The 18,429-nt window shown below is 51.4% G+C and overlaps 1 protein-coding gene across 2 annotated transcripts in view; it reads right to left on the reverse strand.

Annotated features, from left to right (window-relative positions):
* The window catches only part of PHF2 (PHD finger protein 2), a 94,579-nt gene that overhangs the window by 12,356 nt on the left and 63,794 nt on the right, over positions 1–18,429 (reverse strand). For both annotated transcript variants that reach the window (XM_082655914.1, XM_082655913.1), the window contains exons 5-14: positions 11,538–11,679; positions 10,532–10,718; positions 9,210–9,372; positions 8,171–8,258; positions 7,620–7,726; positions 5,947–6,038; positions 4,091–4,180; positions 3,166–3,525; positions 2,032–2,151; positions 1,433–1,551 (exon numbers count right to left, since the gene is read on the reverse strand). In XM_082655914.1, the coding sequence (XP_082512040.1) occupies positions 1,433–1,551; positions 2,032–2,151; positions 3,166–3,525; positions 4,091–4,180; positions 5,947–6,038; positions 7,620–7,726; positions 8,171–8,258; positions 9,210–9,372; positions 10,532–10,718; positions 11,538–11,679 (1,468 nt within the window). The remainder of the gene's footprint in view (positions 1–1,432; positions 1,552–2,031; positions 2,152–3,165; positions 3,526–4,090; positions 4,181–5,946; positions 6,039–7,619; positions 7,727–8,170; positions 8,259–9,209; positions 9,373–10,531; positions 10,719–11,537; positions 11,680–18,429) is intronic.

Here is an 18,429-nt window from a genome sequence, read left to right on the forward strand (position 1 = left end):
ACGAGGAGAGTCCAGCGCTCCAGCCGCTGTCTCCCTGTGAGCTGAGGGCACAAGCGCACACTCAGCAGTGGGGACAGCAGGCAGGGCACAGGCATCTGCGATTCTCAACAGGTACAGCTCTGATTCCCAACAACGGAAACACACAGGACGGCTGGCAGTGAGCCCTGCTGGGTGTAGTCATGAGCTACGTAACACAACACTCACGTACACACACACCCATGTACATACACACAGGTGTGCCATAGTTATAGAATCATGTCTCCCTTTCTCCCTTCCATTTCTAAACTCTGTAGCGCAGTCGGTCAGTCATAGAGTTAATGCTGTGCAGAAGCTCCCCGGGACCCAGCAGCTGAGCTTCAGATACATCAAGGCCGTGCTCAGGGCCGTGAAGTCAGGGCAACCGGGCCCCTGCAGATCAGACCCAACCCACCTGCTCACCAAGCAGCCTTGGCACATTGCCGCGAGCTCTTGGGAATAACAGGCCCACTTGTGCCAGGCTCTTCAAGAGCACAAGATGCTGACAGGCTCTGTTCCCCCACCACCTAAAAATGGCCTTCTCCCCCCAGCTTGCAGATGAGAAAACTCAGGCCTACAGCAGAAAAGTGGCCCCATTCCCACTGGGACGTGTCTGCTTCCTGATTGCTGGGCACCCACCCTGGACTTTGGATTCAGCATACAACTGGGTGTGGGACCGAAGCCACCGAGGGGCTTCTTGGTGGGCACAGGGTGTCTGGCCCACCAACCTCCCATCTGGCCAGCCCACCACACTGGTCAGCAGATGGAGACCCCTTATACAGTCCAGAACCCGGACACACCAGCTCACACACACATACCCTCCCAGGCGAGGTGCCCCCATCTCTCAGCTCAGTGCCATCTCCTCCAGGAAGCCCTCCCACCAACTCCCTTGGACACACAAGGCCTCCACAGCACCCCAGGCCCCACAAATCCTTCTTCCATGGCCCCCATCACGGCCATAATTTTAGATGGATTTGAGAGTGTTGGATTCATACCAGTCTCTCCCCACTGGCCTCTAGACTCCAAGGTCAAGATCCTGACCCCCACCACGTCCTCTGTGCCAGCCCAGGACAGCCACTCGGCTAACATCTGCCCAGTCACACTCTCCTACTCCTTGCTGGCGCACACCACTGCCCCTCCCCACCTACCCAAGCCTTTTGGCTTAGGAGGCAGGAAGGGAGTCTGCCTGGAGGCCCTCATGAGGGGTGTGCTGAGCAACACAGCCCTGGCTGTGGCTTGGGTGCAGCCAGCTCCGAAGGGGGGCTCACCGCGGAGCCCTCCAGGAGGGTGTATGTGTGTGTCGTGTGTGCACAAGCAGGGGATGTGTGTGTGTGATGTGGGGGGGCGGTGTTCAGGGTGTGTGTGTGGCACGTGACACACGTGCAACCAACCCCTCCTGGCACGAGCACGCACGTACCCTAGCAGTTTCTTGTTGGAGAAGGAAAATGAGAACTTGTTGTCCTTGTTCCCTGACAGAGGAGACTTCTCCAACTTCTGCTCTTCCTCCATCTTCAGTAGGGAGTCGGGTTTGCTGTTCTGAAAAGCAAACCCAGGACCATCCCTGAGCCCCACACAGGAGCCCAGTGGGCAGAGGCAGCTGGACTGGGCAGCCTCCTCCCTCTGACATGTCACCTGGGGACCCACTGCAGCCCCACAGGACCTGCCCACAGGACCTGCCCTCGGATGCTGCCCAGCTCCAGGGAGTGTGAGCTTGAACCAGGGCAGGCCACAAAGGGCAACGCCGTCCATGCTCTTAGGCCGAGATGTGCCCAGGCCAGCCCCTCAGAAGGTAGCTCCATGGAAGCCTCGTGCACACCCAGACCCTCAAGGACCTTCACGGCACTGCCCACCTGCAGACAGGCAGACACACACCTGACATCCCCCACAGGCACACACACACACACACACACACACCACCAAGCCCACACTTGGCCCACACACCACCTTCTTTCACTAACATAGCACCTCCCTGAGGGTAGATTCACTCACCAGCATACCTGTACACACACATCTCACCTTGTACTTCCACTTGGCCTCCGACTTGCTCTTAGTCTGCTCTCGGATTTCCAACCTCTCCACGTCGTTCTGCGTGCTGATAACCTCCTTGTTGGGCACACTCAGGACATTCTTTGTGGCCTAGAAAATACTAGCCATTATCTGGTAGCGGACATGGGTGGGCAGCAGGCCTCCATCAGGCTACAGTACAAAGTGAGTTCCTGCCTCCTGCTGGCCTACATGCATCAGCTAATCCGTCAATCAATCTACCCAACCACCCATCCAACTAACCATCCATCCATCCACCCACCCATCCATTTATCCACCATCTACCTATCTACCCACCCATCCACCCACCACCCATCTATCTACCCATCCATCCACCCAACCACCCATCCACCCACCCATCCACTCATACATTCACCAACCATCCATCTATCCACCAATCCATCCATCAAACCATTCACCCACACATTCATTCATCTACTCTTACTCCTCCCTCCCTCCCTTCCTTCCTCTCTCCTTCCTTCGTTCCATCCATTCATTCATTCATACATTCACCTACCCTCTTCGCCTTGAGGAAGGGAAGATCAATGTGCCCCACTTAAGCCCTGCAACACTAGCTCCAGTGGCCACCAAACCCCTGGGAAGTGAGCAATGACCGCCCACCAGCAGGAAATCACTCAATGTGGCCTGGTCTCAGGGACTCATGGTCCCCAAAGCCCACACCTAAGACCCTCTACTCACATTGGTGGGTCCTCAGGGCCAGGCCTGCCTCTCTCACTGCCACAGGGGCTCAGGCCCCCCAAGGACCTGCCCCCATCACTGGCTCCTCCCCTGCCTCCCCACTGCCCTCCACTGGTGCCTCACCCACCTTCAGGTCTCAGCCAATGTCTGGGCCCCAGGGAAGACTCAGCCGGCTTGTCCCCCCAGATGACCCTCAGTGGTGCCACCCTGACCCAGCAGAGACTCTGCTGCCTTCATCGTGAGGGTCTCTCCCCAGCTGCCCACTACACCAAGCTTGTTGGGGCAGAGCCCAGCTGCCCTGGGTCTCTAGCATAAGAACATGGCAGCCCCAGCACCATCCCGCAGGCCTGGTCCTCGGAGGTGTCTGCAGGCCTGCTGACTAGAGGTGGGGAGGGTGAGGCCACCCACCTTGCCCTTCTTAGGAGGCTCAATCTTGGTCAGTGCCTCCTTGGTGTGGGCCTCCAGCAGGTCCAGGTTGGGGATGGTGGGTGAAGCCGAGCCCCTGCACTTCTTCCCCTTCTTCTTGCCCCCGTCCTTGAGCTTCAGGGATTTGGGAGGCTTGGGGGGCTTTGGGGGCTTGGGAACTTTGGACGGCTTGGGCATCTTCACGGTTTTGGGAGTCTTTTTTTTGGACACTTTCTCCAGGAAGGACCGAGGAGGGCTGGCCTCAATGGGGGATGGGGGCTCCTCCTTTTCTCGGTCCCCAAAACAGACCTCGTCCGAGGAGACGGCCGCAGTTACTTCAGGTCGGGAGGCCTTGGAGGCATTCTGGGAAAAGGACAGGGAGAGGTGACCAACCACACCCTGCCAGGAGGGTCTCACAGCCCCAGGCCATGGGAGACACTCGAGCGGAAAAGGAGCATCTGTCTACATCATCAGTGACACGCTCACATTCATCCTACACCATCTGTGTGACAGGCTCACATCCATCTACACCATCTGTGTGACATATTCACATCTGTCCCACACCATCCGTGAGGCAGGGTGCCATCCATCTACATCACCAACCACTTGACCCCTTTACCTCCTTGGTGGGGACTAGACAGGCTCACACAAGCAGGGTCTCAAGGGGCTGAAGTCCCCCCTGCAGAGTCCTTCCCCACCCCCACAGGGAGCTGGAGGGAGACCCCACACTGATTCCCAGGGCTCCCACCAGAAGACTGCAAGTCTACCACCGGGACCTAGGAGTCCAGAGCCATCATGCAGGTGACCCCGCCCCAGAGGGCTAAAGGAGGGGCTGCCTCACACATGGCCATCTCTGGAGGGATACCCAGGGAAGACAGGCAGAGGCCTCCCTCAACCAGGGTCAGCGGGCCCCCGAGGTCAGCCCTACCTCACTGAGCCGGATCTCTTTGGCAAGGTCTTTGATGAGCTGCGATGGTTTGAAGTGCTCTGGTAGCTCATCTTCATGCTCCGCCAAAGCCTGCAGGACAGCCACGCACAGGGTCAGCGGGTCAGCCACCGAGTCTGGGCACCGATGCCCACCCACCCTCCACCCACAGGGGCCCCAAGCAGCCTCAGCTTCTGTGGTTCCTGACTCAGGCCCTCTGTCCCTCCAGGCTGTCCCCCCATCTACCCACCCAGGACCTCTGGCCCCCCTGCCGTCCCAACAGGCACAAGGGCAGGTGCTGCCAAAGGTGTGGACTGGCTGCATGGGGTCCTAAGGGAGTTAGCCCACTCTGGCCAGACACTGCCCCACCGAGGAGGCCCTGCCGTGACCACCCTACAGGTGTGGACTGGCTGCATGGGGTCCTAAGGGAGTTAGCCCACTCTGGCCAGACGCTGCCCCAACGAGGAGGCCCTGCCGTGACTCCACCCTACAGGTGTGGACTGGCTGCATGGGGTCCTAAGGGAGTTAGCCCACTCTGGCCAGACGCTGCCCCAACGAGGAGGCCCTGCCGTGACTCCACCCTACAGGTGTGGACTGGCTGCATGGGGTCCTAAGGGAGTTAGCCCACTCTGGCCAGACACTGCCCCACCGAGGAGGCCCTGCCGTGACTCCACCCTACAGGTGTGGACTGGCTGCATGGGGTCCTAAGGGAGTTAGCCCACTCTGGCCAGACACTGCCCCACCGAGGAGGCCCTGCCGTGACTCCACCCTACAGGTGTGGACTGGCTGCATGGGGTCCTAAGGGAGTTAGCCCACTCCGGCCAGACACTGCCCCAACGAGGAGGCCCTGCCGTGACTCCACCCTACAGGTGGACAAACAAGTCCCCGAGAGGAGGGGGTGCCTGAGTCCCCCACCAGTTGTGAAGTGAATGTGGGCCATCCCTTCTTCCTGGGCACGAGGCCACTCCGCCTGGCCATACAGCTGACGTGAGGTAGGAGGGACACCCTGCATTACTCCAGGCCTTGAGGCAAGAGAAGATGTAGCTGAAAGGGGGCTCTAGGAGGGTACCTGCTGCCCCACCTCCTGGACTCCCCACCCCCACAAGGCCTCCTGCAGGCCTGATGGGATCTGCTCAGACTATGCTGGCACCCCTGATTGGGAGAGAGTCCCTTGGCAGCGGACAGGGAGTCCCAAGGCTGACCAGGCCTCTCCACTCCCTCTGTCCCAACAATCCAGGCAAGATGCCAAAGGAAGTTGGAAGCTGCTTCTCTGGAGGCTCCATTAGAAGTAGCTGCTGCATGGATGCTAGTGAGGGTGCTAACGCTTTACAGTGGGGGCATGAGGTGGGGCCCAGACATGCTGCTTCAAGAGAGCCATGAGGGGCAAAGGGCAGTGCTACTGTGGTGGTGGTGGTGGGGGGGGGGGTGATGGAGGGGCATGGGGCAAAGGGACTGTCCTAGTCACAGAGCAAAACCAGCTTCTGAGTTGATGCCTGGGACAGCCAGTAGGACAAAGAGGACATCTCCACTCTCCTCTTCAGAGCCCTGAACATCCAACCAGTCACCGACTCGAGTCCTCCCTGCTCCCTGTGCTTTTGGGTTCGCGCAGTGCTGTCTCCACCACCTGATTTCCGCCCACTGAATCTCCCTGCCGCCCAGCCCCCACCCCTCAGGCCAGGTCCCTAGATGGAGGGCTCTGTCCTGCACCTGCCCCCACCAACAGGTGTCTGACCTGGCCAGGTGGCACCCACCTGCTTTTCACATGCTAGTTCCCACCAAAGGAAGGACAAGCCCTGGGAATGACTCCTCGCCTGCCACCCTCCCTTCTGCCCTGGATCACGCCTAGTACACATCCCTACCTGCTTTTTCGTCCATGATCTGAAAGCACCATTGAGAATTTTAGCTCCTTGGACTAAATGAGGGGGCAGCTGCTTCCCAGACTTGTGAGAACCTGGGGGAAGACAGACGGGTTTGCTCAGAAGGGTGCCCACTCTCACCTGCTGCCTGCAGGTGACTCAAAGCCCCCGTGGTGGGGGACGCTCAGGGCCAGACCTTTCAGAGGCCTCTGCCCACTGCCACCTGCCCAACTGCCAACGGTTCCTCTTGGAACCTCGGGGATGCCCACCTACGATGCCCTGCGAGGGGCAGGATTGGCCTTCCCATTGTCTACACACCAGGCCCCTTATGCAGGTGGCCCAGCTCCTCCCTCCACCTGGTCCCCAGCCTGCATCAGTGAGGGGCCAGAGTCATGCCCCAAACCAAGCATCCCTAGATGCTTTCTGATTCCCACCCTCACACTGCCCCCTGCATAGCTGAAGGATGCTGGGCAGTGGGTCCAGTTCCCACTGGGGTGGCTCAGGGCAAGCACCACCGCAAACACACCCCTGGGAGCTGGAGCCAGCCCCAAACAAAACGGACAGGGCATTCCCCCTTCAGGCAGAGAGCTCAGCGTGGAGGCAGAGCAGCCCCGAGCTCCGACACCACCGGGTGACCATTTGTCTGGCCTGTGGCAAATCCCTGGGTCCTCTCAGCTCTGGGGCTGCTGAGCTGCCAGCCCCTTCACAGAGGAAGGCCTGAGGCAGAGAGGCAGGGGCAGCTCAGAGAGGCCCAGCTAGTCAGCGGTCACCCTGGTCAGGCTGTCCCAATGTCCCCAAGTGTGACTCCACCCACACGACCCCCATTCCGTCTCCCTGGCAAGAGGCCCCTAGGGCAGGGCACTTGCTCTGCCAGGGTGGAGCACAGGGCTTGAATTTAGAGAGCGATGGAAGAATTTCACTGAAACTTGGCCAGCCCAGGTTAAGAACCATTTTCAGCTTTCTCATCTCAAATTAGAGCCAAAGTGCAAAGGTGGTGGTCTCCACTCAGCTCTTATCGGAACACAAAACAGCAGCTTCCTGGAAGGGTGGGTGCTGCAGAAAAAGGAAGCTCTCCATGAAAGTAAATGCTCCTCCTGGGTCCTTCACCCGCTGCAGGAAGTCTGCAGACCTGAGCAGGGGGTGGCCACCAGGAGCCAAACGCTGATCCCGAAGGCATGGCCTGGCAGGGCCTAGGATGGAGGGCCATGCCCACAGAGGGCATGGACCCGGTGGAGCCCACCCCTTCTCACAGGCCTTCCACGGGGGACTCTGGCATGCACACCCACCCACCCACAGTACAGCAGGGATGCTGCAGGGGTCCCTGGAGGCCTCTCAATATCCCAACTGAGCCCTGTCAGTAACCACACAAGGCCACAGGAACCGAGCAGAACACACACCAGGTCTGGGAACATGCGGCCAGTGCTCTTTTTGCAACACCAGATGACCCTGCAGGCAGGAGTCCAGTCCAGCCCCACAGCACACAGACAGGAAAAGCAAGGCCCGTGAGCTAAGGAGATTTGCTCAGGGCCCATGAAGGCATCGCTCAGCCTGTTCCCCAGGGCCCAGCCGTCCTGCTGCATGATGGCAGAACTGTTACCACTCCCCGGCGTCCCTGAGCTCCGCACGCAAACGAACTGTCCAGAGCCGCAGGCTGAGACGCTGACCAGGGGACGTACTTTTGAACGTCTCCAGCAGGTGCTTCCCCATGTACCAGCAGGCAGTTTCGAAGTTGGGAAACTGAGTCAGGCTGCCCAGTTTCAACCTTCTTTCCACTTCGTATGCTCTGGAAGCCATAGCAAAGAACTATTCAGTGCATTAAGTCCTGAGCAGGCAATGATAAAGGAAGGTGAATCCACACTACGACCAGAGGCCACAACTAGGCCATGACCGCTCAGGCCTCCCTTCTGGGCACTACGTGGCAAGGTGGACCAGAGGACCACATCAGGATGAGCGCTTTGCGTTAAGGGCAAGCCCCGTGGGCCGCGGCTTCTAGAGCTCTGGGTCAGTGCGCAAGGAGAAGGCAGCTCGGCCTTTCAGCTCACCCCAAACCCACTACAGTCCCGAGGCTGTCCAGCGACCAGGCACCTCAGGGGCCCTGGTAAGATCATGGCCCCCCTCCTCCTTCCCTCCCACCACCCAGAGGCCCAGCCAGGACTCAGGAGAGGTACCATCATACCGATGGTGGGGACCCCGCCCAGCAGATCCTGGGAGTCAGGTGTGGCCCTACCTCATCTGCATCTCCACGCTCAGGCTGTGCAGAAAATGTCCCGCGAAGGCCAGGCAGTCCACGGGTGTAAGTGTGGCATATATCCAGCCTGGGGAGACAGGGGTGGGGCTATCTCTTAACAGTGCTCTCGTGCCAGGCTCTTGGCAGCCACCGGGCCTGACTCCTGCCAGCCCTTCCTCTGTGCCCCCATCCACCCGGGCCCCCTGGAAGGTGCTCTGGCCCTGGCTTCCGTGTAATGAGTGGGTGAGCCCTCCCAGAAGGACAGACTGTGTCCGAGCTCACAGTCTATTCTATCCAGCCCTGTATGGTACAGACAGGGAAACTGAGGCCCAGGAGCCAAGGGGACTTGCTCAGACCCACCCCAGGGTTACGCTGCCTGGCATCCCTCATCTCCACATACAGGGGTGGAAAGAGACAGGCAGAGTTGCCACACGCCCCGGGAGAGCTGGGTTTGTCCCTACAGACTTCGGGAAATAACTGTGATTATAGGAAACAGGGGTAGGGACTAGATCAGGAGGCACTCAGAGGCACATAAATCAGTGGAAATGTGAGGGCCTCCATATACGACAATTAGAAAATCTGAACACTGACTGGCTATTTGGTGATACTAAGGAACTGTTAACTGTTCCTTTTTAAAGTGTGATGACAGTATTGTAATTATGTTACCTTTAAAAGGAAACCTTACAGATACGGTGAAATATTTATGGGTGAAGCAACATGACATCTGTAAAGGGCATTTATCTGCTCATGTCATTTTTCCTCCTTCTGCATGTTTGAGATGTTGAGATCAGCGAACACCATCTCTGACAGTGTGGCTGCGCTCTCTGGGCTGGGCTCTTGGGGCCCCATGCAATCCCACGTGCCTGGCCTCTGTGAGCACAGCCAGGCTGGAAGCTGTAGGGCCTCATGGCCCCAAGGTGGCCCCAGAGGTGACCACAGAGCAGGACTGACCCCAAGGCAAGGCAGGGAACAGCCAGGGCATGACCTCCCCTGGCAGACGTCAGAGGTGGGAGACACAACATGAGGACAGGGCACTCACCCGAGGGGATGAAGAGCGTCTGGCCCTGCTTGAGGGTGCACTTGTAGCATTTGTCCACCTGGTCAGCAAAGAACATCTCACTGTGGTTTGAGGCCGACTGCCAGCGCTCATACAGGGAGATGTTGGCCGAAGCTGGCTTGATGAGATAGAAGATCTTCTCCCCCTGCCAACAAGAGGCCATTGGCGGAGCCTGTCATATGCTGGGGATGCTGGGGGTGGGCAGTGCCCATCATGTCCTGGGGATGCTGAGAGGGGATGGAGCCCACCGTGTCCCGGGGATGGGTCCTAGCTTCAACAGCATCCTGCCCAGGCCCATCATTCCTCCCCTGAAACACTGGGACCATATGTGCTTTGCAATTCAGATGTCTGCGTGTTAGGAAGACTCTAGGCACTGGCGCCTCCGGCATGTTCAGGGCAACCCCTACCACTCCACACACCATATCTCTGCAGCACTATGGATGGCTATCTACCAAGGGGAACAACGTTGTGACCTGCTGTCTGACAAGTTACAAGAAAGCTCTGCTCTTGAGAGTGGCTTGGGTCCCAGATGGAGATGGAAGGACGGCCCTGCTGCCAGCACCAGCACCAGTCCAGCCCTGCACTTGGACTAGGGAGATATAGACTAGAGAGGTCCTCACTCACGAGGCACACAGGCTGAGGGTGGGGATGAACGGGGGGCGGGGGCAGGACTTGCTCAGGGCCTCGAAGGGCTAGGATCAGAAGCTGAGCTGCCTACCCTAGCCTGGGCTCTAGCGGGTCTGGGGAGACCCGAGGCAAGGTGGTGAGCCCAAGGCTTAGGTTCTCCTTTTTTGTTGTTTTTCACATCTCCCTTTTCCCCTAGCTTCCCTACCTGTCCCCAGCCAGAAGTCCCCTAGCTCTCTCTGCCACTCAGATGCCACTGCAGCCTTGCTCCCCATCCCCCAGCCCACCCCCTCATCCTCCCAGTGGGGCATGTTCCCTCATCCCTTCTGCCAGGAAGTCTTCCCAGCACAGCTCTCCCTTCCCTGGACATGAGCCCTTGGTCACCACTGCAGTGGGCCTCCTCCAATTGCTTCATGAGCCTCAATCTTTAGAAAAGGCAACACACATGTGCTGCTCTGGTCCTGAGGTGCTCCCCCCAACCCCCATGCCTCCCAAGGGCCCAACGTCTGTGTCCCTTCTGTGGAGAAACATCTTGTCCCTCATCCCACCTGATGCTGGCCACTGTTAGGGCCTGTGGGGACTACAAACAGTCCTGCAGGGGGACAGTGGCCTGGTCAAGAGCAGGTCTTGCCCCTGAGGCCCCCATAGGGCCCACATGGGGAGCAGAGGCCAGCGCTCACCTTGAGCACGTGGTACCATGCAGAGGCACCCCCGGAGTCGATGTGAAAGTCAGTGTAGCTGTCCTTCACACAGATCAGGCAGTACTTGGTCACCTTGGGCTTGGCCAACAGTGCATCGTCAGGCCAGTAGTTTTCTACCCAGGACAGTTTCTTTACGATGTCAGGAGGCTCCACAAAGCTGGACATTCTGGGGGCACGGACAGGAACAGTCAGCAGTGATGGGAACCGTCAGCACAGTTGTTTTGCCCACTGGGCAGGATGGGCAAGGTGCTCTGAGATGTGTGTCCCATGCCTATTTCTCCACCTCGGGCTCCATGGCATTGCTCCCATTCTACAGATGAGCAAACTGAGGTTCACAGAGGGCAGAATGAGCCCAGCTGCTGGGTGTGGCTGCGGCAGGCACCCAACACTGAGCTCTCACCCAAGGACAGGCGTGGAGAAGGCCTGAGAACCATCTACCCCAGAAACAACTTCCTTCCTGGAGAACTGGAAAGAGACTTGTCAGGTGGGCTCATTCTAGTGTCGCTGGGCACGATGGAGCCCTGAGAGTAAATATCATTGCTCATGCACAGCCCAGGCGCTTCCTGTCAACGCCTAAGGAAAAGCCACTTCTCTCCAGAGCAGACAACAGGGGTGCCTGCAACTCCTTGCCACGCTGGGCCATGTCAGACCAGATAACTGATCTCCAGGGAAGATGAGAAAAGGCAAAGGCAGCCTTTGATTCTATTAAATGTCACTGTCCTGGATAGAATGCACAATACTGCACCAAAAACATCCAGCTCAGCAGCACCTGTGCAATGACACTTCAGCCAAGCTGAGAACCGGGTCTCAGTGTTCTTGCTGCCTTGGCCACATCTCTGCCTTCAAGGCCATGCCTGCTCGGACAAGACGTTCGCAAATCATAAGCCAGGCCACCCTGACCTCAACAGCCTCACTCACAGGCTTAAATCTCCAGCATGTTCCAAACTGCTATCCCTCTCCATCCCTCCACCCTGGCCCCACTCACCTTGTGTCAGAGAACTCAAGGTTGGTGAGGTTAAGGACCCGCTTGCGGTTGGTGCTGTAGTAATAGTCCACAAACTCCTTCAGTTTCATCTTGCAGTCCTTCTGCTTGGTGACGTCTGTCACGTCCACACTCCGCTCTGGGCCTGGGGAGGCAGCAGGGGAGGGTGAGCACACCCAGGGAAGATGGTGTGGCCTTCTGTGAGGTCGGGGTCCAGGATGTGCAGAGGAAATGCTCACTCATCCTCAGAAGACAACTCAGAGAGGGCTGAATGCTGAGGCTCTAGGCTCTAACGTCTGACCCTCCCCCCACCTGCCCTGTCTGCTCCTTCCCTTGGGTGGCCATGAAGACCCCCTGGTACAGTGGGGTGGCACAGTAATGAGCCTCAGCTAAGGTGGCCAGACAAGCAAGTAAAAATATAGGACGCCAGGTAAAAACTTACACTTCAGATAAACAATGAAGATGTGTTTTTAGTGCAAATATGTCCCAAATAATGCATGGACATACTTATACATAAAAAATTTTTTAAATCAAAAAAATTCTTGCATTTCTAGGACACCAACTCATTATTCTGAAAATTGAAAATAAAAGGAAAAACATTTATCCTACATTTTCTATACTTGATGGGAAAAGTTCAGGGTAAAAACTGTTGATGACAGAAATAGAGTTTTGGATAACCAAGTAACTAATAAGGGAAAGTTCTTTACAGAAGACTCACAATAGACAGAGAGAGAAGGACAGAATTAGCAAACTCTTCCTTTGCAACAGTCCTCACTGGCTGCTCAGACAGAGAGCTGAAAGGCTGATGGAGCATTCTGTGAACAGATGAGACTGCACTGCCTTGACCACTGAAAAGAAGTGGGTGGCAGCACCCCTACCCCAAGAAGGAGTCCTGCCAACAACTTGAACACAAATCTAAGCAACCTCTAACCACCCGTTACAGGAACTATTAGGGTCAGAAGAACACGTTAGATGACACCACAGGGACTCTGTCAGCCAAATCCCTAACGTAAGATCTTCCCAAATTGCAAATATGAAAGATTCTCCAGAGAGATTGGTTCAAGGTAGCGGAGTAGAAGGACATGCGCTTACTCCCTCTTGCAAGGGCACCGGAATCACAACTAACTGCTGAATAACCATCGACAGGAAGCCACTGGAACTCACCAAAAAAGATACCCCACATCCAAAGACAAAGGAGAAGCCACAATGAGATGGTAGGAGGGATGCTATCACAATAAAATCAAATCCCATAACTGCTGGGAGGGAGACTCACAAACCGGAGAACACTTATACCACAGAAGTCCACGCACTGAAGTGAAGGTTCTGAGCCCCACGTCAGGCTTTCGAACCTGGGGGTCCAGCAACAGGAGGAGGAATTCCTAGAGAATCTTTGAAGGCTACCAGGATTTGACTTTGAAGGCTACCAGGATTTGACTGCAGGACTTCAACAGGACTGGGGGAAACAGAGACTCCACTCTTGGAGGGTGCACACAAAGTACGGTGTGCATCGGGACCCAGGGGAAGGAGCAGTGACCCCACTGGAGACTGAACCAGACCTACCTGCTAGTGTTGGAGGGTCTCCTTGTCCATGAGGACAAGGACACTGGCAGCAGGAGTTCTGGGAAGTACTCCTTGGTGTGAGCCCTCCCAGAGTCTGCCAATAGCCCCACCAAAGAGTCGGGTAGGCTCCAGTGTTGGGTCCCTTCAGGCCAAACAACCAACAGGGAGGGAACCCAGACCCACCCATCAGAAGACAAGTGGATTAAAGTTTTACTGAGCTCTGCCCACCAGAGCAACACCCAGCTCTACCCACCACCAGTCCCTCCCATCAAGAAACTTGCACAAGCCTCTTAGACAGACTCATCCACCAGAGGGCAGACAGCAGAAGCAACAAGAACTACAATCCTGCAGCCTGTGGAACAAAAACCACAGTCACAGAAAGATAGACAAGATGAAAAGGCAGAGGGCAATGTACCAGATGAAGAAACAAGATAAAACCCCAGAAAACCAACTAAATGAAGTGGAGATAGGCAACCTTCCAGAAAAAGAATTCAGAATAATGATAGTGAAGATGATCCAGGACCTTGGAAAAAGAAAGGAGGCAAAGATTGAGAAGATGTAAGAAATGTTTAACAAAGACCTAGAAGAATTAAAGAACAAACAAACAGAGATGAACAATATAATAACTGAATGAAAAATATACTAGAAGGAATCAATAGCAGAACAACTGAGGCAGAAGAACAGATAAGTGACCTGAAAGACATAATGGTGGAATTCACTGCCATGGAACAAAATAAAGAAAAAAGAATGAAAAGAAATGAAGACAGCCTAACAGACCTCTGGGACAACATTAAACTCAACAACATTCGCATTATAGCGGTCCCAGAAGGGGAAGAGAAGGAGAAAGGACCGGAGAAAATGTTTGAAGCGATTATAGTCAAAAACTTCCCTAACATGGGAAAGGAAATAGCCACTCAAGTCCAGGAAGCACAGAGAGTCCCAGGCAGGATAAACCCAAAGAGAAACACGCCGAGACGCACAGTAATCATATTGACAAAAATTAAAGAAAAAGAAAAATTTTTGAAAGCAACAAGGGAAAAATGACAAATAACATACAAGGGAACTCCCATAAGTTTAACGGCTGATTTCTCAGCAGAAACTCTACAAGCCAGAAGAGGGTGGCAGGACATATTTAAAGTGATGAAAGGGAAGAACTTACAACCAAGATTACTCTACCCAGCAAGTATCTCATTCAGATTTGACGGAGAAATCAAAAGCTTTACAGACAAGCAAAAGCTAAGAGAATTCAGCACCACCAAACCAGCTCTACAACAAATGCTAAAGGAACTTTTCTAAGTGGGAAACACAAAAGAAGAAAAGGACCTACAAAAACAAACCCATAACAATTAAGAAAATGGTAATAGGAACATACATACTGATAATTACCTTAAACGTGAATGGATTAAATGCTCCAACCAAAAGACAGAGGCACGCTGAATGGATACAAAAACAAGACCCGTATATATGCTGTCTACAAGAGACACACTTCAGACCTAGGGATACATACAGACTGAAAATGAGGGGATGGAAAAAGATATTCCATGCAAATGGAAATCAAAAGAAAGCTGGAGTAGCAATACTCCTGTCAGATAAAATGGACTTTAAAATAAAGACTGTTACAAGAGACAAAGAAAGACACTACATAATGATCAAGGGACCAATCCAAGAAGAAGATATAACAATTGTAAATATATATGCACCCAACATAGAAGCACCTCAATACATAAAGCAACTGCTAACAGCTATAAAAGAGGAAATCGACAGTAACACAATAATAGTGGGGGATTTTAACACCTCACTCCACCTCACCAATGGACAGATCATCCAAACAGAAAATTAATAAGGAAACACAAGCTTTAAATGACACAATAGACCAGACAGATTTAATTGATATTTATACGACATTCCATCTGAAAACAGCAAATTACACTTTCTTCTCAAGTGCACATGGAACATTCTCCAGGATAGATCACATCTTGGGTCACAAATCAAGCCTCAGTAAATTTAAGAAAATTGAAATCATATCCAGCATCTTTTCTGACCACAACACTATGAGATTAGAAATCAAATACAGGGAAAAAAAAGTAAAAAACACAAACACGTGGAGGCTAAACAATATGTTACTAAATAACCAAGAGATCACTGAAGAAATCAAAGGGGAAATCAAAAAATACCTCAAAACAAATGACAATGAAAACACGATGATCCAAAACGTATGGGATGCAGCAAAAGCAGTTCTAAGAGGGAAGTTTATAGCTATACAAGCCTACCTCAAGAAACAAGGAAAATCTCAAATAAACAATCTAACCTTACACCTAAAGGAACCAGAGAAAGAACAAACAAAACCCAAAGTTAGTAGAAGGAAAGAAATCATAAAGATCAGAGCAGAAATAAATGAAATAGAAACAAAGAAAACAATAGAAAAGATAAAACTAAAAGCTCGTTCTTTGCAAAGGTAAACATAATTGATAAACCATTAGCCAGACTCATCAAGAAAAAGAGGGAGAGGACTCAAATCAATAAAATTAGAAATGAAAAAGGAGAAGTTACAACAGACACTGCAGAAATACAAAGCATCCTAAGAGACTACTACAAGCTACTCTATGCCAATAAAATGGACAACCTGGAAGAAATGGACAAATTCTTAGAAAGGTAAAACCTTCCAAGACTGAACCAGGAAGAAATAGAAAATATGAATAGACCAATCACAACTAATGAAATTGAAACTGTGATTAAAAATCTTCCAACAAACAAAAGTCCAGGACCAGATGGCTTCACAGGTGAATTCTATCAAACATTTAGAGAAGAGCTAACACCCATCCTTCTCCAACTCTTCCAAAAAATTGCAGAGGAAGGAACACTCCCAAACTCACTGTATGAGGCCACCATCACCCTGATACCAAAACCAGACTAAGATACTACAAAAAAAAGAAAATTACAGACCAATATCACTGATGAATATAGATACAAAAATCCTCAACAAAATACCAGCAAACAGAATCCAACAACACATTAAAAGGATCATACACCATGATCAAGTGGGGTTTATCCCAGGGATGCGAGGATTCTTCAATATATGCAAATCAATCAATGTGATACACCATATTAACAAACTGAAGAACAAAAACCATATGATCATCTCAATAGATGCAGAGAAAGCTTTTGACAAAATTCAATACCCATTTATGATAAAAATTCTCCAGAAAGTGGGCACAGAGGGAACCTACCTCAACTTAATAAACGCCATATACAACAAACCCACAGCAAACATCATTCTCAATGGTGAAAAACTGAAAGCATTTCCTCTAAGATCAGAACAAGACAAGGATGTCCATTCTCACCACTATTATTCAACATAGTTTTGGAAGTCCTAGCCACGGCAATCAAAGAAAAAGAAATAAAAGGAATACAAATTGGAAAAGCAGAAGTAAAACTGTCACTGTTTGCAGATGACATGATACTGTACATAGAGAATCCTAAAGATGCCACCAGAAAACTACTAGAGTTAATCAATGAATTTGGTAAAGTAGCAGGATACAAAATTAATGCACAGAAATCGCTCACATTCCTATACACTAATGATGAAAAATCTGAAAGAGAAATTAAGGAAACACTCCCATTTATCACTGCAACTAAAAGAATAAAATACCTAGGAATAAACCTACCTAAGGAGACAAAAGACCTGTATGCAGAAAACTATAAGACACTGATGAAAGAAATTAAAGATGATACAAACAGATGGAGAGATATACCATGTTCTTGGATTGGAAGAATCAATATTGTGAAAATGACTATACTGCCCAAAGCAATCTACAGCTTCAGTGCAATCCCTATCAAATTACCAATGGCATTTTTTGCAGAACTTGAACAAAAAATCTTAAAATTTGTACAGAGACACAAAAGACCCTGAATAGCCAAAGCAGTCTTGAGGGAAAAAAACGGAGCTGGAGGATTCAGACTCCCTGACTTCAGATTATCTTACAAAGCTACAGTAATCAAGACAATATAGTACTGGCACAAAAACAGAAATATAGATCAATGGAATAGGATAGAAAGCCCAGAGATAAACCCATGCACCTATGGTCAACTAATCTATGACAAAGGAGGCAAGGATATAAAATGGAGAAAAGACAGTCTCTTCAATAAGTGGTGCCGGGAAAACCGGACAGCTACATGTAAAAGAATGAAATTAGAACACTCCCTAACACCATACACAAAAATAAACTCAAAATGCATTAGAGACCTAAATGTAAGACTGGACACTATAAAACCCTTAGAGGAAAACATAGGAAGAACACTCTTTGACAAAAATTACAGCAAGATCATTTTTGACCCACCTCCTAGAGTGATGGAAATAAAAACAAAAATAAACAAATGGGACCTAATTAAACTTAAAAGCTTTTGCAAAGCAAAGGAAACTACAAACAAGATGAAAAGACAAACCTCAGAATGGGAGAAAATATTTGCAAACGAATCAATGGACAAAGGATTAATCTCCAAAATATATAAACAGCTCATGCAGCTCAATATTAAAAAAACAAACAACCCAAACCAAAAATGGGCAGATGACCTAAGTAGACATTTCTCCAAAGAAGACATACAGATGGCCAAGAAGCACGTGAAAAGATGCTCAACATCACTAATTATTAGAGAAATGCAAATCAAAACTACAATGAGGTATCATCTCACACCAGTTAGAATGGGCATCATCAGAAAATCTACAAACAAAAAATGCTGGAGAGGGTGTGGAGAAAAGGGAACCCTCTTGCACTGCTGGTTGGAGTGTAAATTGATACAGCCACTATGGAGAACAGTATGGAGGTACCTTAAGAAACTAAAAATAGAATTACCATATGAACCAGCAATCCCACTACTTGGCATACGCCCAGAGAAAACCATAATTCAAAAAGACACATGCACCCCAATGTTCATTGCAGCACTATTTACAATAGTCAGGTCATGGAAGCAACCTAAATGCCCATTGACATATGAATGGATAAGGAAGATGTTGTACATATAAACAATGGAATATTACTCAGCCATAAAAAGGAACGAAATTGGGTCATTTGTAGAGACGTGGATGGATCTAGAGACTGTCATACAGAGTGAAGTAAGTCAGAAAGAGAAAAACAAATATTGTATATTAATGCATATATGTGGAACCTAGAAAAATGGTATAGATGAACCGGTTTGCAGGGCAGAAATGGAGACGCAGATGTAGAGAACAAACATATGGACACCAAGGGGGGAAAGTTGCAGGGCGTTGGGGTGTGTGGTGGTATGAATTGGGAGATTGGGATTGACATATATACACTAATATGTATTAAATAGATAA

The sequence above is a fragment of the Grampus griseus genome, assembly GCF_964374135.1.
Source record: "Grampus griseus genome assembly, chromosome: 6".
NCBI classification, from domain to species: domain Eukaryota; kingdom Metazoa; phylum Chordata; class Mammalia; order Artiodactyla; family Delphinidae; genus Grampus; species Grampus griseus.